This window comes from Equus przewalskii, chromosome 4, assembly GCF_037783145.1.
Source record: "Equus przewalskii isolate Varuska chromosome 4, EquPr2, whole genome shotgun sequence".
Lineage (NCBI taxonomy): Eukaryota > Metazoa > Chordata > Mammalia > Perissodactyla > Equidae > Equus > Equus przewalskii.
Genome location: NC_091834.1, coordinates 102,016,365 through 102,042,322, shown reverse-complemented (window position 1 = coordinate 102,042,322; position 25,958 = coordinate 102,016,365). Strand labels below are relative to the sequence as shown.

Sequence of the window (25,958 nt, the reverse complement as noted above, 5' to 3'; positions counted from 1 at the left end):
CCGGGGGCGTGGGGGTCCCGTCCCGCCCGCCGCGCCCGAGTTTGTTCTTGGGGCCGCCACGTCGTCCGCCCCAGGGGCCAGGGAGGGGGCCTCGGGGGCGGGGAGGCACGCCGGGGGACTGGCCTAGGGTCCGACGGAGGGCGGCAGCCCCGGGCCGGGCGCGCTGTGGTCCTTCTCCGCCGCCCATCCGCCCGCCCCTCCCGGTGGGCCCTTCTTGCCTGCCGCCGCGTCCACGCCCGGGCCCACGGTCCAGTCCACGCCCGGGCCGAGCGGGCTGGGTGGAGGGAGGGGCGCTGGCCCAGCAGCTGCCACCGCCTTCTCATCGGCCGCAAACTTTCACAAAGCGGCGTGTCCGGCCTCATCAATCTCCATTAATAATAGTTGGTTGGGCTGCGGGGGGCAGGCGGGGGTCCCGGGCCGACCGGCCGGGCCGCTGGGAACCGGCTCTGCGGAGGGAGCGGGAGCCGGGCGCGGCGGCGGCGGCGGCGGGCGGAGGGAGGAAGTGAAGCGTAATTTGAGGAAGATGGATGAGTCCGGAGGGCGACACCCCCAGCCCGCCCGCTCGCCCGCCCCCTCCCTCCTTATGAGAGAGAGGGAGCGCGGCGCCGGAGCCACACTGCGCCGAGCCCGCGCCCCGCCGCCACCTCGGCCCGGGAGCCAGGGAGCGAGCCCTGCGTGTCCGCGCGGGGCGCCCGAGCCGCGGGGCGCACGGCGGCGCCGGGAGGGGAGCGCCCCGGGGCGGCCGCAGCTCCGGGCAAGATGCAGAGAGCTGGAGCCGGAGGCGGGGGCGCCCCTGGGGGCAGCGGCGGGGGCAGCGGTGGGGGCCCGGGCACTGCCTTCTCCATCGACTCCCTCATCGGGCCGCCGCCGCCCCGCTCCGGCCACTTGCTCTACACCGGCTACCCCATGTTCATGCCCTACCGGCCGCTCGTGCTGCCGCAGGCGCTGGCCCCTGCACCGCTGCCCGCCGGCCTCCCGCCCCTCGCCCCGCTAGCCTCCTTTGCCGGCCGCCTTACCAACACCTTCTGCGCGGGGCTGGGCCAGGCTGTGCCCTCGATGGTGGCGCTGACCACCGCGCTGCCCAGCTTCGCGGAGCCGCCCGACGCCTTCTACGGGCCCCCGGAGCTCGCCGCTGCCGCCGCCGCCGCCCGAAACAACCCCGAGCCGGGCGGCCGACGCCCAGAGGGCGGGCTGGAAGCCGAGGAGCTGCTGCCGGCCCGGGAGAAAGTGGCAGAGCCCCCACCGCCCCCGCCTCCGCACTTCTCAGAGACTTTCCCAAGTCTGCCGGGTAAGTGCTGGGGCCGAGCAGGGCGCCGGGCGGGAGGCAAGTTCACCCGGAAATCCCAGACAGCAGCCTGCTCAGAAGCTCGGCACCTGCCTGGAGCCCTGGAATCCCAGACCCCGAGATGGCGGGTTCTGCGGAACCACTTCCAATTCCGTTCCAAACACGGCACCTCTAGATCCCAGAACCTGCTCTGTCTCCAGAGTGCCTGAAGCCTCCCGGAAGACGTCCCGCTACTCCCTTCCAAATCAGTGGCGTTCTAGTCCTCAAGCCTCCACTCCCGCCTCTCCTTTTCAGAATCCCTTCATTTTTCTCCTTTGCCAGGAATAGAGAAACTGCAACTGTGGGACTCCTGGGGACACCAGCAAGACCCCAGCGTGAGGGTACATTGGGGCAGCTGTCAGTTCAGTGAGGAGAGGACACTCTGGCTTCTGAAGAGAAGATTGTATTGACCCGGAGTGGTCTCTGAATGCAGGGGCAAAGGGAGGGTCTTAAAGCAGTAGTGACCCTGTTGGTGACCTGTCTTCACCTTAGTAGTAGAGGTCACTTCTGAATTGGCAGATTTAGAGCCAAGTCTTGAAGAACTGGGTAGGGGGCATAAAGGAACATTAGCTAGCAGGGGCCCTAGCACCCGCTGGACCAGGGCTGACTGGGAGGCCAAGAGAGAGGCTAAAGGCTGGGCTGGGTTGGGTGTGGCCCAAAGGCCTGGAGTCAAGAACCCAGCTAAGATTCTGGAACCAGTGAGATTCAATTAAGAGAGAATTCAGGAACCCTGGATCCTCTGTGGGACGGTGCCCTCTCTGTAGAAGCAGAGTTGTTACACTGAACCCTGTTTAGATTCACTCTAATTAGAGTCCTCCTAGCCTCCCTATTGATCCTTAATCCCTAGAAGCCAGAAAAGCTTTCCCTTGTCCAGGGGCAGATCCAGGGGCTGAGGTCCAAAGCTTATACAATTTGGTGGGCCTTATTTAAGAAAAACAGTGGTTGCATGCAAGTGTGGGGTTCCGAAATCTTACAGTTCCTTAGCATCAGGAGGAATCTGCCTCTGCTTATCCATTCATCGCATCCAGCTTAGCAGGTGGAGGTGACCCCAGGAGGCCTGAGGGCTGACTCTGTCAGAGTCAAGGAGGAGATCCAAGAGTCCTTTTGTCCTTTGCCAGGCAAGGGTAATTCCTGATGATAGGTTTCTGGGCCCTTCCTTGGAATTGTCCAAAGGGCTAATCACTCCTCCAGACCCCAAGGGCTGTTATAGGGCCTGTCTTCCTCTTTTCCTCTTTAGCCCCAGGTATTTTGGCTTTGGGCATCCAGCTGTTGTTTTGTTGTACCTGGTTGGACCAGGAGGATCCAGTGGCTGAAGTCTGAGCAGCACCTCCTAAGGAGGATCAAAAGGAAATGATAGAGCAGGAACTGGAAGGTGGGAGGAAATGTCCACAAGATAAAAGGGCCCAGAGTAGGGCAAACAGGGATGAGCCAGCAGGAGGATTGGAAGAAGAAAGGATCAGTAGGATTTTCGGAATAGGATAGTCCTGAGGCAGAAAAGAGAGCAAGGGAGGCCATCAGAGGGATGGATGGCTTTGGAGGCAGTAGGAGCGGGAGGAAGAACTAGACACATCTGGGGAAGAGATGAGCTGAGGTGGGGGAGAGGAGACACCGCCAGAGCAGGGGATCTGAGGGGGCAATACGCCCAAACCACGCGAGAACAAGCAACTTCTCCTACTCTTACAGGTTCCCCTTAGTTCATATTTTGACCTATATGTATAATGGGGGCTCTTTTATGAAGCAGATAGAATATTGGCTGTAAAACCAGACACTGAAAAAGAGAAAGGAATAAGCAGAGAAAAGAACAGAAAAGAAATATTGAGGAAAGAAGAATAGAGGAAAGGACCAACAAATGAGCTGTATGTATACTCAGATTATCCAAAGACAGAGTTTGAGGCAGGAGAAGGCTGTCTGTTGGAAGAGATGTGTGCAAGGGATTTCTAGCCTGGGCTAAATGAAAGGGAGCAATATCTCTCAACCAGGAGTGTGTGTGTATGTGAAGGAGTTCTGTCTGGAGAGAGGATTGGGAGGGAGCTAAATAAATATACTAGTAGGAAACAGGGAAAAGTTTTAATGCTAGGAATAATTTTTTAAAAAGATTTTTCAATACTGGGAGTGATGGGAAACTGGAATTTATATATATATAATGATGAAGGAAAGATCTTCATCATCAGAGGAAAATATTGGAAGTAAAAAAAGAAGAGAGACTTGTGTTGCTCTTGGAGTAAAAACGAGGAATTTCTTTCCTAAGAATGATGGGAAGGAGACCTTACAGAGGAAGAATTTTCAGAGGTGCTTGAGTGAAGGTAATCACTCAAATTTCGAAGAGACATACGTAAAGGGTTTATAGCGGGGTTTCTGGGGCAGAACAGTTAGGAGAGATTTCAGAAGAAACATTCCAAGAGGATAATGCATGGGACAGCTTGTCTGTGATTGCCACTTCTTATCACTCTTCGTACACACTCTCCCAACTCTTCCTCCACACGCCACTCACTCACGTCTACCCTCCCAGTCTTGATTTTTTTTCCCCTAAAATAGTTGATAAAAGGCAATTCTAGAGATGTTAATTTGTTAAAATCAATTTGGGGGGCGATGACACATTGGCCCATGCTGAAAATGGTGGGAAAACAAATACTCCATTTTGGGAAATTAAGTATGAGAGTATTTAGCGTGAAATAAGAGAATTCTATGCTTAAACAATGGGATTGAAACCTCAATGTCGAGTTTAGAGAACAAATCCTGTCTTTAAAATGACAGGAGGAATTGCTGTCCTAGTGTGAATGGGTAACATTGCTCTGAAATTATTAATTTACACTTGTTTACTGTTTTACAATTACTAGCCCTTTTAAATGAAATTATAGTGAAGATAGGCCAATTTGAAAAATAATAAGTGAAGTTCTTTTTCTTGGGAATTACAAGGACTATTTTTTAAAATTTTGCTGAGAGTTAAGACAGGTCCCATCCTATTAGAATTGATGAAGAAGAAAACAGAACTTTGTTATGATTTGATTGCAGGGGTAGAGGCTGTATTAGCAGGCAAAAACAAATACTATGTACAGAAATAATGGAGTAAAAGACGTATTGAGAATGGTAGATTGAAAATAGTTCTAGGTTTGGAATGAGGGGAGCAGGGGGATAGTTGGGGAAGCTGTCTTATTAAGAGTGATAAAAGGAGAGAATTTTGAATTAATAGGGAAGATTTAAAAGTATGAATCTACAGAAGAGCCCAGAATAGTGCTGTCTAGCAAACCATTTGTGTAACTTAGAAATTTTTATTAGTCACATTAAAAATTAAAAAGAAACAAGTGAAATTAATTTTAATATATTTTATTTAACCTAATATGTCCAAAACATTATTTCAGCATTAATCAATATAAAAAATTTAATGAGATGTTTTATATCCTCTTTTCATAATAAGTCTTTGAAATCCAGTGTGTTTTTTTATACTTCCAGCACATCTCAATTCAGACTAGCCACGTTTCAGGTGGTCAGTAGCCTCATGTGGCCAGTGGTGACCATATTCAACATAACAGATCTAGAGACTTGTAAGAACAGAGTCATATGAAAGTGATGGGGGAAAGGAGCTTTGAATTGGGGTGGATAGTGAAGTCCTCGATGTATTAGGAATAATGGAGAGAAGAGAGCAGTAAGCTCTAAATGACAGGAAAAAAGAGAATTCTGCCTTGAGTGGGATAGGAAGAGGTGATCTTGTTGTGTGTGAAGGTGTGTGTGAGCTCTGAGAGTAATCAAAGCTAACCTGAGGCTGTGGTGCAAACACACATCACAGAGATGCCTGGTGAAGGGGACGTTGCGTGCTGCGGGAAGTGATGAAAAGAGCTGTCCGTTTGGAGAAATGCAGAAGAAAACTTTAAACTGGAGATGTCTAGAGCAATAATTCATTCAGGGAGAAAAGATTTGGATTACCTGAAAACAAATATTTAAGAAGTAAGGGATGATACGTACTCCATATATAATTGTTGAATGAATGATAAAATATAGTGAGAGATTGCTGTGAAAGAGAATGCCAGTATTGAGCATGGCGAAGAAAAAACATTTGTAGTTAAGTGATATGGAAAAGAGAATATGAGGGGACAAACCTGAGAGATGGCAGTGTAGTAAACATTATTTTAACTAAACAGAAAAAGACTTGCTGATTTATGAATAGAGATTGGCAATAATAAAGGAAATCATGCAAGGAGACTGGGAAAAACTTCTTGGGAGCCTGCTATTTGAGTGCTGATTGCCGTAAGCTAAGCACCTGATTGTAGCCAGAGAACATTTTAGATGACCGTCAATTAATTTCTGAATAGATATGCATTATGACTGTCAAGATATATTTACTCATGAGAGAAAAACAGGAAATGATAATATGACATGGAATCAGAGACTTCTGTTAGCAACAGGAGAGAGAAATTTTTCTTGGAAGTGACGGAGACCCAGAGTATGGTTTCCTAGAAATTTTGAGGAAGAGCATACAGTGAGAGTGATTGCTCCATTGACATTTACAGAAAAACAAATATTGCATTAGCTTAATCTGATTGAAGGAACATTGATTTAAGAGTCATGACACATGGGTTCAGTTCTCAACTTTGTCAATCATTAGCTGTGCAACTTAGGCAAGTTGCTCAGTTCAATTCAGGGAAAATTTATTGTATGTCTATTATGGGCTTAGAATATTCAATACACCACAGGAGACTCAAAGTTTTGAACTTCTCTAGGCTTCGGTTTCCTCATCAGTAACATAAAAGTTTTGGTTCAGGTGAATTTTAATGATCCTTTCAATTCCATAGAATGAAAACTTATTTTTCTAGCCTCAGTGTTTAAATTAGAATTCTTAACATGGACTCCATGCATCTCTTGTGAGGGTATCTGTTAATTACAGGTGGGGAAAAAATTGCATCTTTATTTTTACTAACTTCTAACTAAAATTTGGCACTTCCTTTAATTATGAATGTAGGCCAGGAACCATAGCAGTCATTTCAACAGTACCTGAGATTTTTGTCACCAATAGAAATCACAGTTATTGATATAAATTTACAGTCATCAGAGGCATCTTATTTAATGAATTAATAAATAAACATACATGATTATATCACAAATTCATTTTTAAATATTTGATAACTATATTTTTATATAATGGCTTCTAATGTAATCCTATGTATTTTATGTTAGACACCGAAAAGCATTATTCTGAAAAGGGGTTTGTAGGCTTTATCAGACTGCCAAGGAGTCCATGGCACAAAAAGGGTTAAGAACTCCTGGTTGAGAGGGAGAGAGAATCTCAGAAATGACAAGAGGAGACTTTCATTGAGAGTATTGGAATGGATAGTGAAATGCCTTCTATCATAGTGAAAGCAACACTTGGGAGGGCTGGAAGAGAGAAGGGATCTCTGCAGCGGCATTTGTAAATATGGAGAGATATGTTATAGCTGGTTAGGGGGTGATTCTTATACTCAGAGTGGTGGGCATGAATAGTCCATACTGGGAATAATGGGAGAGAAGCAGTAACTGGAATAATGAGGGGGAAACATTTTAATTGGAAAGAAGGAAGAACGTGATATGAGGAAAGTGCTTTGCTTTGAAAGTAATGTTACAATCAGAAGCTGTAGGCAAGAATTTTGCCTTGGAAGTAATGGGGGAAGAAGGATCTTTGCAGTGAAACTGATTGGGAATTAGGAAATAAAAATGAGAGAAGTGATGGAGTAGATGTACAAAAAGAGAGAAGCAAATAGGAATGGTGAGAAGGAAAGAGTTTGGTGGGAGAGAAATTTTATCTAGGGGGAATGAGGAAATGCCTCATGAAGGATAGGAGAGAAGAAACTCTGTGTGAACCCATGAAAAGGACAGAGCTGTGTGTGCTGGCGGTCGCGCCCACCGCTACAGCGGTAATGATGAGACGAAAAAGACGTGGATTAGGGGTGAGAGAGAAAAGGTTGGAGTTTTCCACTGGAAATATGCTCATGCTGGGAGAAAGCTATCAGCTTAGAATAATGTGGAAGAAATATTGGTGTCCTAATTGGGAGAAAGTGACAGGGAGAAGAGAAGCTTGAATTTGGTATGATGGAAGAGTGACATACACAAGTTGAATTAAGTTGTATAGGAAGAGACAGCATTGTACCGCAAGTAGTCATGAAGCAGTGTCTTCATTCCTTTCCCGTTATGGAAGGGAATGGACTAATCTTCAAGTGAGGAAACAAAAAGTCTGTATTAGAAGCAGGCGGGGGGGGGGGGGGGGGGGGCGCGGCAGGGACTAACAGAGACTAGGGTTATGAGGAAAAAGCAGTATGTGAAAATGAGGACGGGAGAAACAGGAAAATACTTCTGAACTGAGGGTAATGGGAGATAGATTTCTTGCCTGTGAATTATGGAGGAGATGGTATTATAATAGAAGTAATGGAGAAGATGGAAGTCTGTATTGGGAGCAATGGGAAAAGAAGTGATGCAGAGGTGTGCTAGGAGGGAGGAAGATGAAATCACCCTGAGAGCGAAGGTAAGAAGCACATGTGCTGGAATGGACGATAACTATTCTATCAATTATGTGTAGATACTTGAAGTATGTAAGTGAGTGGTCGTGGCCAAATCACACCTGTCTGCGTCTTAGCTTCCTCATCAGTAAAATTAGCGGTTTGATTTAGGTGAACTCTAAGGTTGCTTCCAGCTCTACAATTCTGTCTTTATCTATAAGGAAAGCTTTATTAATGAATTATTTCCTTTAAAAAGTCATCCTGAGGGGCTGGCCCCGTGGCCGAGTGGTTAAGTTCGCGCGCTCTGCTGCAGGCGGCCCAGTGTTTCGTTGGTTCGAATCCTGGGCGCAGACATGGCACTGCTCACCAAACCACGCTGAGGCAGTGTCCCACATGCCACAACTAGAAGAACCCACAACGAAGAATATACAACCATGTACTGGGGGGCTTTGGGGGAAAAAAGAAAAAAATAAAATCTTTAAAAAAAAAAAAAAAAGTCATCCTGAGCAGAGGGATTGGAGGAAATTCTATACTTCTCAGTGCTGAGTTGTTGCGGTAGCTGACGAGGATGAGGCAGGCTGGGGTATGGACATCTTGAGGTGAAATCAGGACTGGGCTTTAGGATAGAAAAGACTTTGTCATCTGGAATTGGGGAGGTGTCACCTGAGCTGTGGCTGTGTGCAGCCATCATATTAAATGAGAGGGAAACATTTGATAAAGGTGGGAGTAGATCTCATCTAGGCCAAAAAGATTGGGGGTCAATTGTGACCGACGTTACCTGGTGAGGAAGGAAACAGTGCCCGTCAGGGAGTGAGAAAAAGAAAAGCTGTGTTGTGGAGTCAGTGCCTGGCCTTCTATATTATTTCTCTGTTTGGTACAGTATTTGTGAGAGGGTGACATTAGAATTCACCCTTTTTTTTTCCATTCAGTGTTAACAAAGAGATGTGGTGTAGCACAGAGGAACGAGCGCCGGCTTTGAATACAGATTTTGGTGGCACCCTTTCTTTGTGATCTACAGTGAAATACTAACCTCTGCAGACTGTTTCATCACTGGTAAAATAAGGGCAACAATACTTACCTCACAGAGTTAAGAATTAAATGAGAAGATATTTGTCTGGCATCCTAAAGTAATAGGTGTGCAAGAAATTATTGGTATTGTCCTTGTACTGGAAACGGATAGGGAGCTTTCCTGGGAATTAAGCTGAGAAAGACCTCTTTACCAGGAATTCTGTAAGAATAGGTGACACTCTCTGTACTGATAAGGACAAATATTTCTGAGAGGGATGATAGAAAAGGCGCTGTATTCTGAGAACTGTTTATATGAGGAATGCTAATCTAATAGGGGTAGATTTCAAATTTTGTCTTTGGCTCATTCTCCCTCCTTTTGCTTTCCCTATCTCGCATTTTGGGATCCCTCTGTAGATCCCAAGGCTGCCCAAAGTCCTTCTGCTATGTCCCACTGGGAACCGTTCTTCCTTTGTCATTTAAAAAAAAAATACCTCTCCTTTTTTCTACATCAAAATTCCTGTTCCTTCATAAGCCTGATCTTGACTTGATATTAGGAGCAAAGCCATTGCATTAAAATAATTGACACTCTGATAGAGTAAGGAGATTTTTAAAAGTTCAAATGAATTTCAAACTGGTAGAATTTTAGGTGGTGTTGTTATGAATAATTTCAGGTAATGTGGAAAAATCATTTTGGATGGCAGATTTGTGGGAGCGAGGTGCAGAGGCTTAGTGTGATTGTCGTCGCTTCTAGTTACAGCACGGTGTGTAGTCAGAACCCTTTGGGCTGCTAGTGATAGCAGCTCAACTCTGACGTAAGCTAAAACGAGCACGTACTGACTCACCTGACCACAAAGTGCAGGCGTGGACCCAGAATGCAAGCAGTGTTGCTAGGGCTTTTTTTCTTGCTCTCAGTCTGGCTCCTCTCTCTGTCTTGGCCTCATCCTCCTCTTAAAAGAGGTAGGGGAGGGGGGCTGGCCCCGTGACCGAGTGGTTAAGTTCGCGCGCTCTGCTGCAGGCAGCCCAGTGTTTCGAATCCTGGGCGCAGACATGGCACTGCTCATCAGACCACGCTGAGGCAGCGTCCCACATGCCACAACCAGAAGGACCCACAACGAAGAATATACAACTGTGTACCGGGGGGGTGCTTTGGGGAGAAAAAGGAAAAAAATAAAATCTTTAAAAAAAAAAAAAGAGGTAGGGGAGGGCAACAAGCATAAGCAGCTCTAAATGTTTATAATCCAGGGTTGGGACCCCAGTGGATTCTAGCATATATAAAATCCTGCAGTGACTGATTAACTAGCTTGAGTCAAGTCCCCACGGGTGGAGAAATGTGATCGACTGTCCCACTGTACTGGGTGGTAGGCAAGAAGCAGTGCCCAAAGGAAGGGGTTGCTGTTAGTGAACAAAAGGGGGAAAGGATGCTGGGCAGACAAAAACAAATCCCAAACAGATGTCCACCTCAACCAGAAAGAAAGAAAAGAACGTACCTTTAACTCCCTTTCAGTATTAGGGAGGAAAGCCTTCTGCCTGGCTAGATAAGTAGTCCTAGGACCGATAGAAGAGACTGGGAGTAAAGCTCTTGGAGAGAGTTCTGTAATGGAGAAGGTAGAGAGTGATGAAGATGGAAGAAAAATTTCTGTTCCTCAATGAGGCTGATTCCTGTCCAAGAAAGAGCTGTACTTGAGGGAGGAGGGAGACAGTTGTAAACTAGAAGCTAAAGAAAATTGATATTAAAACAAAACTGTTTTCATAGTTTGGAAATGCCATTTTTAAAATGAGAAAATACGTTTCTAAATAAAAGGAATGCTGTCTGGTAAGATTACACTGTACAAACCAATAATGACAGAAAAAATAGGAGAAAGATCTGGTGGGAATTTTCTCTTGGGGAATGATGGGAGAAATAGCCTATTAAAGGACAAAGGTGACATTTGGTGAGTGAGGCCTCTTCTGTGGCAATTTTAAGAATCTCTCCAAGAATGTTAAGGAAAGACATTAATGATTAGGCTAGAGCTCTGTAGTGACAAGTGAAACGGATGAGGTCTAAATAAAACTGAATTCCGGGCCAGCCCAGTGGCATAGTGGTGAAGTTTGTGTACTCTGCTTTAGCAGCCCAGGGTTTGCAGGTTTGGAGCCCAGGTGTGGACTTATATACTGCTCATCAAGCCATGCTGTGGTGGCGTCCCACATATAAAATAAAGGAAAATTGCCATAGATGTTAGCTCAGGGACAATCTTCCTCACCAAAAAGAGAACAAAACTGGATTTGGTAGGAAGGTTATTTATCTGATGAGGCATCTAGGGAGAGGGGTTTTACTTCGATTGGGAGGGAAAGAGAATGTATTTTACTAGAAAGGATAGAAAGAGCATTGACTGGAGATTTGTGAGACCAAGATTCTAGACATGGCTCTGTCTCTGTGTGATCTAGGAAAATGATTTAATCTTTCTGAAACTCAGTTTTTTCACCTGGAAATTGGGTTACTAACCTCCCATTACTACTAATAATGGGTCTTCTCTACTTCAGTGAGTTGCCTAAGATAAAATAATAAGTATGAAAGTGTTTTGGAAAGTTAAAGGTCATACAAGTGTGCTCTTGGCAATGACAATGTTAGTATGCCATGAAGGGACCCCTGAGCTTGGAGTGGTGGGGAAATTGCCCTGAACTTGTCATGAAGGTGGGAGGGGCTCTGGATGGTAGTGATGTAGAGAAAATTCTCATGTGGATTTGGAGTAGAGAATGCTGAAGGGTCATGGGAAGAGTAGAGAGAGAAAGTGAAAATGAATTTTCCTTATTGTACCTAAAATTATAGGAAGGAGTAGTAGCAAAATAGGGGCATGAAATTAATGGGGATGAGTGAAAACAAATTGAAAGTGAGCTAGTTGCAATGAATGATTGTACTATCTCCAAAAAGAACAGAGAAATAACTCTGCACTGGGCATGATGATGAAATGAGGATGTGGAAATGAGAGTGGTGGCAAATATATCTCTTTTTTGAGGAATGACCTGGGTTTTTTCCCACCACTTGACCCCATCCAAATTGGTTCTGTGTTCAGGAAGCTGAGTAGTTGAGCAGGGAGGATGAGAAGGAGACTCACTGTCCTGAGGGTGGTTGGGGGAGTGTGAGGGTAGTCGTTTTTGAAGTAGAGGGAAGAGACGTCAGAACTGAGTGCAGTGACTTCTCTTCCGTGAATAATAAAGACTATTGATTTGATATACGCTAGAACAGCAGGGTGGATGAGAGACAGCACAGGGGCGCTGTGGATTCCGGTAGCTGGGAGCTAAAGTGATGCTCCACTCCCCTAGGGGTTTCTGCTCCACCATCCAGGCTCATCATCCTTGGTGACCACAGCTTCAGGACTCTGCCTCTAGATTGTGTGAGTCTGGTGCTATTTATTCTTTCTCCTGGAGAATACCTACCATGGATTCTTTGGCCCTTGATTTCTTCCCCAGCCTGACCTGACCCATTACCAAGATGAGGCTTCTCTATGTCCTTGGAGCCGCTTCCCTTCCTCTCAGAAGGAAGGCCCCGTGCAAGTGCCTCCCTGGAGCCTGAATGCTGCTCTGTGCAGTGGGATTAGCGCCGGTGGCACGGACTCTACAAGTAATCATGGTTCCGACTTGTCATTTCTGGTTCTTAGGATAATAGCATCCACCATGAGAAGTCACATGAACTCTGGATGTTTCCTAATAACCAGTCTGTCCCGCAATAATTCCCCCTGAACAGACACCAAACTTCTTCATACAATCTAGACTTACCTATAGGGAACAAGCTGAAAACTCAATATATTCTTCTATTACCAGTAATATTTTCATACACAAAGGACAGACCTTTCCTACCTGTTTGGTCTACCCACCTAGTACAGTCAAATCACTTCCAATTTAAAAATTTTCCTTTTACTGAAATTATTCTCATCAGAATAATTATTTCCCATGTAAAATTTTCAGTGAAGTCTTGTTTTGTTGATCAATTTTTTTGTTCATATCATCCAATTATAGCATCTTCAATTAGAAATTTACTTTTATGGACATTATCTACCAAGTCCAATTATTCTAAATCAAAATTTGCCAGTAGAAATTTTATCAAAAAGATTTGCTTCTGTCAACTTTTAGTCAATAACATTTTTCTATGTGCAGTTTTTTATTTTGATTATATTTACCATTAATATTCATTATAAATCAGATAAAAGAAAATAGTTTGCATTTATGTTTTAGCTAATTCATGAGAAAATAGTAAGCTGTTTCAGGATTGCTATATTGTAAACAATTAGACTACTATATTTCTCATCCATTTCTTCTGAATATGTTTCCATCACTTTGGACATTGCATTCTAAAGCACTCCATCTGTTGGTGGAGCAAAGAGCAAATGGCAGGGCCAAAATGTTCTGCTTTTTCTGCTTTGCTCCAAGTGCATCAATGTTTTGGGTAAAAAAGGTAGTGGTGTTTGAAATAAAAGCTTTTTGCACTCTTTTTTCCCCCCTGATTTTTTTTTCTATTTTTCTCTCTCCCTTCTCTAAACTTCTCAGCCCTTTTGATTTCTCTGACCCATCATTTAATTCTTCTGCCACTATGTCTACCCCACTTCTCTCTTGCCCCAGTCCTCTTTCTGCCTGCTGTGGCCTTCCCTTCTCTCTCTCACTCATCAGTCTTGTTCACTCTCCCAGACACTCCTGTAGCTAGCTGTACTTTCCCCTCTCAGTTGCTGTCTTCTATTACCCCACCCCCATCTCCTCCCAAGAGTTGCTTGTCAGAGCTCTCAATGTCACGATTATAAAGGCTCAGAGAGAAACTCTTGCCCCTGCCGCTCAGCATCCCACTGGGATCAAGTAACCAAGAGAGGTTGTGAACCTGTGCTCCTTGTATAGCTTTAAAAGCAGCACTGAGGGTGGCCTGCTTATGTGGGCTTGATTATATGGAATCTGTCTGAAGGCAGAGGGATGGATGATATGATCCCAGGAGGGTCCTGCCAGATCAAGGAACCTGGGAGCCTCATCTCAATCATCATCAATTTAGATTTATTGGACACCCCCTGGGTACTTGGAGCTGTGCTAAATGATTTCATCCTTCAAGTCCTCAAATCCAGTTTCTGCCTTTTTAGCAGCTGTTTAAAATATTATAATATTGGCCTGAGTTTTTACGAGCTTTTGTTATTCTTTCTGTTATTATTTACTACAAACCATGTTTTAAAAATTAAAAATTAGGGGCTGGGCCTGTGGCCAAGTTCCACACATTCTGCTTTGGCGGCTGGGGTTTGCAGTTTCAAATCTCTGGTGTGGACTTACTCCACTCCTTGGCCATGCTATGGAGGCATCCCACGTACAAAGTAGAGGAAGACTGGCACGAATGTTAGCTCAGGGCTAATCTTCCTCAAGCAAAAAAAAAAAAAAGGAGGATTGGCAATGGATGTTAGCTCAGGGTGAATGTTCCTCACCAAATAAATAAATAAATAAACAAATAAATAAAAATGAAAAGTTAGAGGATTGAGTAATGATGTTGAGGATTGGCCTTCGTTTCTTTTAGCATAAGATCCCATAGATGCTCACTCCATATGGGCTCCTCTCCAGCTACTGTGAGATGAGAGGGCATCCTGGAAAGTGCATAGGATAATATTCATGGAGAGAATGTCTTCTGGGCACCAGAGCTGAGAGGGGGTGGGGTTGTGGGGAATATTTTAGGACGGGCTTGGGAAAGGAAGAACAGAGATGGGAAGAGAGAGAGTGAGAGGGTGCTTAGGGATAGTTTATTTAGTCCACAAATATTTTATTGAGTGCCTACTCTGTGTAGGTAATTTTCTAGATACTGAAAATACAGCACTGAAAAAATATTAAAAATCCATACCTTCATGGAATTTGTATTTTACTAGGAAGAGACAGCCAATAAAATAAGTGAATAAAGTTGGTGACATGTACTATATCAATAAATAAAGCAGAGAAGGGAGATAGAGAATGTTGGGAGTTTTAATTTTAAGAGCATGATCAAGGAGAGTATCATTGATAAAGTGAAGACCTGAAGGAGATAGGGAATGAGCCAGCGCAAAAATCTAAGTGAAGAGCATAGTATTCCAAACAGAGAGAAGAATCATCTGGGGGAGGGGCAAGGGCAGGAAGGGCAGAAGCAGGGAAACCAGTTTGGAGAAAATGTCGACGAACCAGGTGAGAGATGATGGTGACTTGGACGAGTTGGATGCTGAGCAGGTGGTGAGAAGAGGTCGGGGTCTGGGTGTATTTTAAAGGCAGTAGCACTGCCGGGATTTGCTGGTGGATTGGGCATGGGTTGTGAGAGAGAGTGAAGGTTGGTTTGAACGACAGGGAGGATGGAGTTACCTTTAGCTGAGATGGGAAAGACGTGAGTTCAGATGAGGAAGAGCTGGCTTGGGAGAAGGATCAGGAGTTCGGTTTGGGACATGTTCAGTTTGAGTTCTGTGGGAGCGGAAAACAGTACAGGGAAGAGCCCTTAATGAAATGAAGGCGGAAACCAAGGGTGTGAATCTTGCAGAAAATAAAATGAATTTGGCTAGGGATGAGATAAGGGAGAAAGCATGGGGTGAAGAAAGGTGAGTATTGTGAGGAATGCATCATTTATAGACAGTATATTTATCTGTAGACAGTACCTAAAGCTGGGAGCTAGTGAAGCTTGGGCAAGCTGTTAAAGAGAGAACCAAGACCAGTTGCTGGTGTAAAGCAATAAATAGGAATAGCATAGCAAGGCTGGGTGAGCCTGAACTAGGGTATGCCACATGGGTTTTGAGAAGGTTAGATAAAGAATGAAGTACTGCAGGAAGAAAAGACTGGGGCCAGGGGATAAAAATACCCCTGAGGTGTGAAGGAGCTGACTGAGATGGAGGTGGGCGATCTGGACATGGGCTGGGAATTCTGGCCTCTACGGAAAATGTAAACGTGGCTCTTGAGGAAAAGGAACAGGTGTAGCTCGCATCAGTGAGGGAAAAGGACAACTCTGGAGATGGGAAGGGGACTGAAAGTTACTGGGCTGGTCCTGGTGGCTCTGAGAAGTTTTTGCTCATGTGCAGGCAGATAGGGAGGGGTTAGAGAAGAGTGTCGGGTACACTCTGAGTGCTGGAAGGTGTTCTCGCCATGTACACACGTGCACACCCTTTTTCTCTTATAAAGCATTTCATCGTTCCCTGAATTTATTTTACTTTGGGTTGTATTCTCAACCTTGGAGTGTGCTTATCAGCGTACATGTGATATGTGGTGGATGTAGATAGACGCACTCCCACATTTCTGAAGTCCTCCCTTTTCACAGTGAACTCTCTTGGTAAGGAGTTTACTATTCATATACATATTATCCATTTTCCCTTGTTCTCTTTCCTACTGGTTGGTTTTCGTTTGACTTTTAGTTGTTTCACTGCTTATTGGTCCTTTGGGCAAAAAACAAGGGAGTTTGTAAGACTCAAACACTGAAAACATTTGTAGTGTATCATTTGCAGTTCTGACAAAAACGTCAGTGGATAAGCAGATTAAAGCCAATGGCTGAATTAAATTTTAGAATTATGTATAGATCAAAATGTTTAAATGCCTGTGATTACAAATAATCAGTAATCTACTAAATGAGTCAAAAGTTCTTTTTTATCATTTTCCTCTCTATATTTTCCCTTGCTGCACTTCTATTTCCTTCTCCTCTTTCTCCCATATTCCCTTCTGTTCTCCCAGCTGACATCAAGCTCACGGTCCTCAGGATTCTGAACTTGAGCAGAAAACAACCGTGCTGCTCAGCTGGGAAAGAGGGAAGGTGGGGAAAAGATGACATCATTTTAAAATTAAGGAGAAGGATTGAAAGGGGCCTTGGGGAGCTAAGTAATTGGAAGAAAAATCTGGTTGCAGATAAGGTGGCATGTGGCTGGGAGGGGTCCTCATTCTGGGCTGGATGGTCTGGTTAAGGAGAATTGGGAAGGGGGCGAGGGGAGGAAACCTTCTGACTCCCAGATCCTTCAATAACATTTGTCGGACCCAGGTTTGGGGGTGAGGGGCTGCTGAGAATGGGGTATCAGATGACCCTGAAGTTTCCATCTGGAAATGAGATTCTAAGATTCCAGATCTAGGGAAGAGAGAAGGAGGGGAGACAGAATAGAGGTCAACACATAGCTCTTCCCACCAGGCCAGGTGAGGACTCTTAGGAGACTAATAAAGGCCGACAGCCCCCATCTCCTCATCTATCCTGCAAAAGTAAATTTTCCTACATTACTGATTCCTTCCTATACTAAGTGAAAGGGTCCTAAGCCGGGTCCCACACTGCTTCATTCTGGGACCTGAGGCTGTGTGTTTTGTGTTTGGAGGGGTGGCAATTGAGTGAAAATTCTTGGTCTGGGTTTGGAGAAAGCTGGGAAGGTAGTGGGTAGGGAGAGTGAGGTGGGGGGGCGTGGGGAAGTTGAGGGGTCACAGTCCTGGGAATGGTGTTCCTTTGATAGACACATTGCCTCCCCCACTTTGCCGTAGTGAAATCTGTGCTGGTTAATACCTTTCTTCCCATGTCTTTGTCTTCCCTGAACCTCTTCCCTACCCCTCATCCTGGATGTGCTGTCCTTGTCTCTCCTCCCTCCCCATCTCATCTCCTCCATGTGTGTCTCTTCCTGCGTTGTTCTGTCCACGCCTGGCCATGGTTCCACGTGCCTCCTCCAACCTAACTGCCCTTTCCTTGCCTTCTCCCTCCCCATCTGTTGGTTTCTGCTCCCCACAGCAGAGGGGAAGGTGTACAGCTCAGATGAGGAGAAGCTGGAGGCACCAGCAGGAGACCCGGCAGGCAGCGAACAGGAGGAAGAGGGCTCGGGCGGTGACAGCGAGGACGACGGTTTCCTGGACAGTTCTGCAGGGGGCCCCGGGGCTCTCCTGGGACCTAAGCCGAAGCTAAAGGGAAGCCTGGGGACTGGAACTGAGGAGGGAGCACCAGTGGCAGCAGGAGTCACAGCTCCTGGCGGCAAAAGCCGGAGGCGCCGCACAGCGTTTACTAGTGAGCAGCTTTTGGAATTGGAGAAGGAGTTTCATTGCAAGAAATACCTGAGCTTGACAGAGCGTTCTCAGATCGCCCACGCCCTCAAGCTCAGTGAGGTGCAGGTCAAGATCTGGTTTCAGAATCGGCGGGCCAAGTGGAAGCGCATCAAAGCTGGCAATGTGAGCAGCCGTTCTGGGGAGCCTGTAAGAAACCCCAAGATTGTTGTGCCCATACCTGTGCATGTCAACAGGTTTGCTGTGCGGAGCCAGCACCAACAAATGGAACAGGGAGCCCGGCCCTGAAGGGGCTTCCAAGGACTTCGGAAGGCAAAGGATCTGTTCCTGAGTCTGCTCTGAGACTGGGTTAGGGTTCTGTGGACCAGAGGGGCTACTACTGTGATTCTGCCCTGGGACAGGGCTCAGCTGGCCATTAACTTAGCTCTAGATGTGCTCTCCTGGCAACCCGAGATTGGCCCTGAGCCTAGTGCGGAGACCCTCAGGACTGGGGGCTTCAGGGTTAAAGGGGTTTGGCTTCTTATTGCTGAGGGGCTTTCAGGCCTGAGGTAGGCTCCTGGGGAGGGAGCGGGTTCTAAAATGCCTAGGGCCTGAAAGGTTCCTGGGTAATGCCCTGGAATCACTTCTGACAGGAGTGGGGGAGTCCAGGGCGATACCTAGCCAAGCTGGTCACAGCTTCTTATTTATTTTGTGTAAAGTTTGTATATATGGAGCTGTCTGCCTCTGTCTGTCTGCACCCCTGAGAGGGATTGAGAAAGTTCTTTGTTTCCTTGATCCTCAGCCAGAGTTTAGTTCCATCTTACTGCCCTGGGTGGGTACCATCTTGCCTGTCTATAGTACAAGGATGTGCAAAGAAATGCTATGGAACTGTCACTAGCCTCCTTAAAAGCTCTTCGGCACTAACCATCTCCTCCCATGTAAACTACCTCCACTTCCGTCCTTTCCCACTCCAGGCAGGCCTGCTGTTCGCACCTCTGGACCTCATTCTTCTGACGCGGCACTTCTTTTCTCTTTATCCATTAAACAGGCAAGCTTCTTCAGCTCTGCTTTCTTCTCTTTGGAAGAGTTGGCAGACTTCAGGATAGAGAATTCACTCCCTTTTGTATTATGAGGGGAAATGAAGTACCTGACCCTAGTTTAGCTGGAGTCTGTCCAAGCCCTATCTACTGGGTAGAGATACTAGTCCTGTCAGTGACTGGGGCAGGCCAGGGGCTCACCCGTACCTGTGAGCTCGTTAATAAATCTTTTTCTATGTAGAGGACGTAGCAGCTTAGTCCGTCTCTGCCACCCTTTGATATTCCAGACGTGAGAGCCTGGAGTACAAGACCCACTTCCAGTTCTCTGTTCTTATGGCGTTAATTGTGGTCTCTTCTTCCCATCACGCTGTTTACGAAGCTTGGGATACGAAATCCTCTTTTATTATAAAATAAGGTTGGTAGAGAGGGCCCACTGCAAAGTGGGTGAGGCAGGAATGAATCTGTGCTGGTTCTGGGTGTGTGTGTCCTGTAAGGGAAGCTATGGAGAAAGGAATTAGAGGCTTTGGGATTGGAATTCTATGAGCGAATTACAGAACAGGATTAGTGGACAAAGTAAACATAGGGATATGAGGCTTCAGGGGCACTTGCAACAGAGTATAGTACAAGGGAAACAAGATAAACTAGAGCTGTTTGCCATTTCCCCACCTTCACAGAAGGGCTGCTATCCTGTACCAGCTGTGGAGCAGGGCTGCTCAGACATGGAAGAAAGGGGATTATTACAGAAACCAGCTGAAGTTGGTATCATGGTAAACAGGGCTTCTTGGGAAGAAAGATGACCTGCATTGATTTGGGAGGAGAGCTAGAGTAGAGAACAGAGCCACTGAGAATGAAAATGGGCAGGCTGAGTGAGGCAAGGAGCCTCAGAAGGTCAGGGAGGGGAGGAAAGGACAGCTCAGTCAAGTAGGTGGCCAGTCTCTTCACCTTCCTTAGAGGGCAGATTGCTGCTATTCCTGATTCCTGGAATGGCAAACCAGCCAAGGTCTATTCACTCACATGTCTACTGAATGCCTCTTACATCGAAACTGAGACAGTTTTTCCTTGGCAGTTCACTTCTCCTAGCTGGTTTTGGCAACCAAACAGAAAGCAACCTGGAGCTGGGACTGGTCATTAACAACGGTGTCACAGTTCCCCAGCTAGGACACACGGATCCAGGGCTGGTCTTCTCTATTCTTTGGCTAAATGTCAGCAAGGCTTGAGAATTAGGCTAAAAAAAAAATGTATTCCAGAGCAGCCGCAATCCTGATCTGGATCAAGGCTGTCTCCCTGATGCCTTGGATTTGCCCACATAGCTGTAACCTACAGGGTTGGATTCTTTTTAGGAGAGAAGCCAGGCGAAGGTCGAAGATCACAGGAACTGTTGTCCTTTGGCCGTCAGAAACTCATGTTTCCAGGTCTAGGGCTGGAGCAGAGGCTCTCTGGCTCTGTGCCCTCAAGAGGGCTGGGAGGACGGGGAGGACCAGCAGCCAAAACCAAGGCCCTGATTTGCCGTTTTTTTCTGAATTTACCCATGAAGCCTCTTAAACTATACCAGGCAGTATTCAGCCACTCAAGCAGCTTATTTTCCTTAGGGAACCTGGAGGTGATTATTGCTAATATTTTATCAGCATTGCAAAAGGGGCTATGGACCGAGGAAATAAAACCTGGTTTCCTCTCAACAGCATTACTTGGTTATTTACCTACACACAGGCAAGTGTCCATGCACAGAGTGCCAGCCCGCCACATCCAACGTATACTCAGTGTTGCAGAAAACACAGGCCACCGGCGGAGTGGTTCCAGGAATGGGGAACCAACAGGCTCTTTAGAGAGCAGGGTCTCTAACTTAGTAAGTTCTCACCGTTTAAGAACAGGTACAGAGGGGTTTCCCCCAGGTCTTCTTTCTAGAATAATAGGGGATAGTCAGAGGGAAAAGCAGGGGCTCTGGATTCTGCCCCCAGCTTGGCAAGATGTTGGTGAGAGTCAAGGTGGCTGTTCTGCCATCAGCGACCTACCTCCTCCCCTTTCCTCAAAAGCAAAGCCTAGGCATGAGTCCCGAGAGAAGTGCTGCCCTAATAAATGTCTAGCCACTTATCCTGTGGCATCCTTGGAATTCTGTGCATTGACTCCAGAGTCTGCCTGTGCGTCTGGCTGTGTGGGCTAGTTCCCAGACTCTCAGGAAGGGGCACTATGCTTAAGCCCTCTCTTTGGGTGAACTTTGGCCAGTACAAGGTGTGGGATGAGGTTAATGGATAGAATATTGATGAAAATAGAGACCAGCTAGAAAAGCTTTCTATGGGTTGGGGGGGGGGGGGTGGAGTGTGAGTGGGGAAGGCATCAAGAAGCTTCCTGTAGTATGCACAGAGCTCTGTATCTCCTGATGTCAAGATTCACTGCCAGTGCTGCTGGCAAACTCAACTACACCCCTGGCAAGAGAGGGCTGAAAGAAACGCACGTAGGAGGCTGAGGGAAGACACCCTGACCTCAGGCTAATTGAGAGGCGAGAAAATCCTAGAGCACAGACAGCAAAAAAGAAGACAGGGACAAAGAAATAGAGATGAGGGGCATTTTTGGAAGGGCAGAGGTATAAGCCAGCCCTGGCAGTCTAGTGGTTAAGATTCGGCACTCTCACTGCCGTGGCCCACGTTTGTTTCCTGGTCAGGGAACCACACCACCCTTCTGTTGGTTGTCAGACAGTGGTGGCTGTGTGTTGCCGTGATGCTGAAAGCTATGCCACCGGTATGTCAAATACCAGCAGGATCTCCCATGGTGGACAGGTTTCAGCGGAGCTTCCAGACTAAGACAGACTAAGAAGGACCTGGCCACTCACTGCTAAAAAAATTGGCCATGAAAACCGTATGAATAGCAGCAGAGCATGTCTGATAGAGTGCTGGAAGGGGAGAGGATAGTGCAAAAAGACCGGGCAGGGTTCCGAATGCTCTGCTGTATGCAGGGTCAGAATCAACTCCACAGATCTAACAAGAAATATAAAAGGGGAAAACAAGGCCATACACACAGTCTCGTTTATTGGCTCATCATACATATACACCAAATATGTACACAAACATAAATACTCCAATATACAAATTTACATGGGACTCACAGATCACCCCCTTGTCGCTTTCCTCCAGCACACCCCTTAACCTGTGTCTCATCCAGGCTCCGTTTTGGGATGCAGGCTTACAGGGGGCTGGCACTAGCAGGGAGGAATCTGGAGGAGGGAGAGGTTCTGCTCCCCTCTCCTCACAGGTAGCCCCAAAGGGTCCTGTCCCTTTTCAATGGCACCATAGGGCAGAGGGCTAAATACTTCCACTCCTTCTCTGCTGCAGCTCAAATCCCAGACGTCTCTTCTGATCCCTCTGTTTCTCCCATTTGGCTCTTCTCCTTTTTGATTCTTCCTATTTTCTTCTTCTTCCTTTCTGTATGTCCCTGCTTCTCAGTCTCTGTGTCTTTGTTTCCCCCAGTGCCTGTTGGGAAGAGGGTTCCCCAGGCCATGGAGTCCTTCTGGCCCCTCTGCCCCCTTCCTGGACCTTAGAGGAGGCTAGGGCTTCGGTGCAGTTCAGCAGAGGTGTTGGTGCCATTGGCAGGCTCTCTGTTGGGGGTAGGTGCTAAGCCACAGCCTTCCCCAGGGCAGCCATGCTGGATCAAGATGTCTGCACATTCCTGGCTGCCAGCACGGCGAGCATAGGCCAATGGAGTCAGACCTCGGGCGTCCCGGCTCCTCACATCTACCCCATACTGCAGAAGAAAGCACATTTGCATACCTGGCATGACATGGCAGGAAAGGTGTGGGTTCTTGGGGAGAAAAATGAGAGGTATAAAAGGGCTGGGCTAAAAAGGATGTCAGGTAGGTCAGTGGAGCCTGCAAGGGGAAGGCTGGGCAGGCAAGGAGGGAGCCGACAACTCACCCAGATGAGCAGCTGTGTGAAGACGACATTGGCCATGGCACTGGAGAGATGCAGAGCTGTCCGCCCATCCCCATCTCCATAGGTCTCATTCACCTCCTCCTTGGACCCGTGTGCCAGAAGCATCACCAGCAGCCGCAGGTCGTCCTCCACCACGGCCCGCAGCAGCTGCTGCCCCAACGGCACATCCGAGCTCGGCAGTGGGGCCAGGAAGAGCTTCTGTTCGTACTTGGCCCGTATCCAGCGCTCTTTCTCCTCTCTGGAACCAGAGGTCCATCGAGGCATAAGCCAAGGAAGGACCGAGCCAACAGGTGGGGGCCAGGGAGGGTAGTCAGGAAAAGACATGAACACCCCGAAGGGGAATAAGGAAGAAACAGTGAGAGAATGTGTCAGAACAGAGGAGAGACAAGCCCGAGAAACTGAGGGCACATAGAGGGCAGTGGGTAATGCAAAGAGTATGGAAGAAGCTGAAAAGAAGGAACGCTGAAGGGAAGTCCCTTGGGGACAGCAAGGATGTGGGGGGCTGAGAGGGCAGGAAGATTCCAGACAGGGCTTGTGTGGCAGCTTATCTGGCTATGCTAGAACAAAGGGGTGGGGGCCTGCACAGGGGGCCCACGCACAACCCTATCTACCACCCATTCTCCCCATCTCAGAGCTCAGGCTAGTGCCTTCGCACCACAGAGCGATAGGGCCCTGCGCATGCGCCTCCTGCTGGCCCCCTGACCTACTGATAACGCTCAGAAAGGGTCTGTTGTTGTGAGATGCCTGATAGACAGGCAGGGAGGGGGAGGGGCACCCCAAGGGGCCAACTGTCAAGCAGAGCAACAGCCAGCTTTAACCCTTCTATCCCTGTCACAGCCATTCAGCACCATTCCCAATCGTCCCCTTACTGCAGCACTGATGTCCCCTCCCTTCCTGGCCAGCTTCAGGGCCCCAGCCACTCACCTGCAGGCGTCAGGCCCTGGCTTTGCATAACCATCCAGGGCTCCCTCCCAGACACTATTGGCCAGCGCATTGCCCATCGCGGTCATAACAGCCAGCAGCTCAGGTGGCCAGTCATCAAGGTCAAGAGAACGGACCCGGGACAGGTGAGCCCCCAGATGTCGGTGGGTCCCTGAGCACTCGATGCACATCAGAGCGCCCAGGTTCAGGCTGGCCCAGTCTGGATCTAGATGGTGAGAGGAAGCATGATGAAGCCCACAGGCAACCTGAGTGAGACCACCAGGAAAGTCCTCCTCCCTCTTTCTTGGCCTCCCGGAAGCCTCTTATACAGCTTTCTCTAAGCCACCACCAACCCCGGCCCCACTAGCCCTGGCACTCACTGGGGGCATCGCAGTCAATACAGAAGCTGTTGCCACGAACAGTGCGGACAGCCTGTACAGCCAGAGCTGCATTCTGGTTCCCCAGTCGAGTCTGCCGTGGTGGGAGAGACAACGGGCGGCTGGTCAGTCACAAGGCCACCTTTGGGTCCCACCCCACTCAGGCCTCCGTGCCAACCTTGTCCTTGGCGCTGCGGCAGCCCTGCAGGCTGGCGAGGATCTGGGCCTGCACGCTCTGTACCCACAGCTCCCGCTCCTCTGCCGTCGAGGCCTCGAAGTGCCACGTCTGCCCAGTGAGGGACACCACCACAAACTCAAACGACTCCTCCGTCTCTGTTGGGTGCGGGGGCATTTACCACCATCAGGGTAAGACACCTGGGCACGCACATCCAGGGACACGCCATTGCCACAACTCCACTCACACCCCTGCCTTCCTGGCACTCATCCTCCTTCTCCCACCCCAGCCTCAAGGGCAACGCTCTCCAGGGCAAGTTGCAAGGAAGATGAGAATAAACCGGCAAGAGTAGTGTGGAGCCCTCAAACCTCCATCCTAACCACCTGTGGAGCCTGCGTGAAAAAGGATGGGATGCAAGGTTTTAGAATCCCTGGCCTGGCAGGAATGGGTATGGAAATCAGAGAGGGGTACTTTCTGGAGAAAGAAGAGCTGAGTATCTGGGGAAGGAAGTGATGGGGGGCTAGGAGGCAACGCTAGGAGAGGGTGGGGGAAGGCGGGTGTGGGCACCATCCGTACATGTCAGCTGCAGCCGCCTCATTTTGCAGCTCATTAAACCCAATATTCCTGACGGCGTCAGCGTGGGGCTCCTGGGAGCTGGGCCCCTCCCCCACTACCATGGCATAGACAGGCAGGCAGGGCAAGTGGATGGGGAGAGGAAGAAAGGTTTTCTCCATGAACCGGGATGTGTGAGCAGACAGGGACCCGAGGACATCTGCAACGACAAGCACTGTGGGCCGGACTATGACCCCAAGCAACGTGGTGAAGCTGTTCCAAGCTCTGCTCCCCCAGGCCCTGAGAAGACGGCCACACGAATCTCATTCCCAATGGTCACCATGGGTGAACAATTCCTAACAAGCAATGTGAATGTGTCGTGGGGGCTGGAGAGACAGCTCTGGTACCTGTGGGGAGGCCCAAGGGTAAGCCAGAGGGGAAGGCCTGAGCCACACGTTCTATCCAGGGCAGCCTCTCACATCAATGCCACTGACATCCCCTGGAAGTCCTTCTGCTCTGAGGGCACCCTTAACAGAACTGCCTTCCTAGAAAAAGAACTGGTACCTTCTCTTTCCCCAGGCTCAACCATCCCACCTCACCTTGCTTTCAACATAACCTTTGAACTACATAATCCTGATGATCTGTGGGGGCTGTTCCATGGTATAGGTGGACCCCACGCCATGAGCATTAGGCATCACCGCACCCCAGGTTGGCTGGGAAACGTGCTCTTTCCCATAGAGGTGATCTCTGCCCACCTACCCACATCCCTAACCCTGACAATCAGAGCAGAAACGAGAAACTCTGTGCCAATATAAATTAAACTAATTTGGGAGCAACGAGACTCCAACCACTGAGAAGAGGGACATTTTGAAGCTACTTTGGGAAAAATCAGAGAAGTGGCACTATGATTAATAAAGCATTCTAAGAAAGGATCTATGGAACACTGTGTGAGGAGCTGGAATTCCTTAGCCTACAGATGACTAAGGAGAGACTCAGCCAATCAAGACACACGTATTAAGCACCTATCATGTGCCCAGCATTCATTAACCTCCATGGGTGATACGAGAGACACAGAAAACACAGGTCCTGGCCAAGAGTCTGGGAAGAGCTACTGGTGCAGCAGCCTGCTGTCTTTTACCTTCTATGAGAATGAGAAGCAAGCTCACAGTTTAATAGAAAGGGCTTAAATTAGGCAGAAAAAAGCTTTTCTGAGACACTAGGTTGAGATTACCAAAATAAGTTGTGGAAC

General features: G+C 47.8%; 2 protein-coding genes across 11 annotated transcripts in view; one reads left to right on the top strand and one right to left on the bottom strand.

Moving 5' to 3' along the window:
* The first annotated feature begins 759 nt into the window (after nt 1–759).
* GBX1 (gastrulation brain homeobox 1) lies at nt 760–18,171 on the top strand. Its single transcript, XM_008539764.2, has 2 exons — nt 760–1,288; nt 17,483–18,171. Exons 1-2 carry the CDS (start codon nt 760–762, stop codon nt 18,034–18,036), a joined length of 1,083 nt encoding a protein of 360 aa, XP_008537986.2. The 3' UTR covers nt 18,037–18,171.
* A 3,592-nt stretch (nt 18,172–21,763) lies between these two features.
* Nucleotides 21,764–25,958, bottom strand: part of AGAP3 (ArfGAP with GTPase domain, ankyrin repeat and PH domain 3) — a 56,847-nt gene continuing 52,652 nt past the window's right edge. For all 10 annotated transcript variants that reach the window (XM_070616820.1, XM_070616817.1, XM_070616818.1 and 7 more), the window contains 5 exons: nt 24,161–24,315; nt 23,986–24,076; nt 23,609–23,831; nt 22,667–22,922; nt 21,764–22,496 (listed from right to left, as the gene is read on the bottom strand). In XM_070616820.1, the coding sequence (XP_070472921.1) occupies nt 22,290–22,496; nt 22,667–22,922; nt 23,609–23,831; nt 23,986–24,076; nt 24,161–24,315 (932 nt within the window). In that variant the 3' untranslated portion in view covers nt 21,764–22,289. The remainder of the gene's footprint in view (nt 22,497–22,666; nt 22,923–23,608; nt 23,832–23,985; nt 24,077–24,160; nt 24,316–25,958) is intronic.

What these genes read in the sequence shown, in the direction of transcription:
- GBX1 (XM_008539764.2), top strand. Translation starts at nt 760, where the DNA reads ATGCAGAGAGCTGGAGCCGGAGGCGGGGGCGCCCCTGGGGGCAGCGGC. An exon ending in GACTTTCCCAAGTCTGCCGG is followed by an intron (nt 1,289 to 17,482) that starts GTAAGTGCTGGG and finishes TGCTCCCCACAG; the next exon opens with CAGAGGGGAAGGTGTACAGC.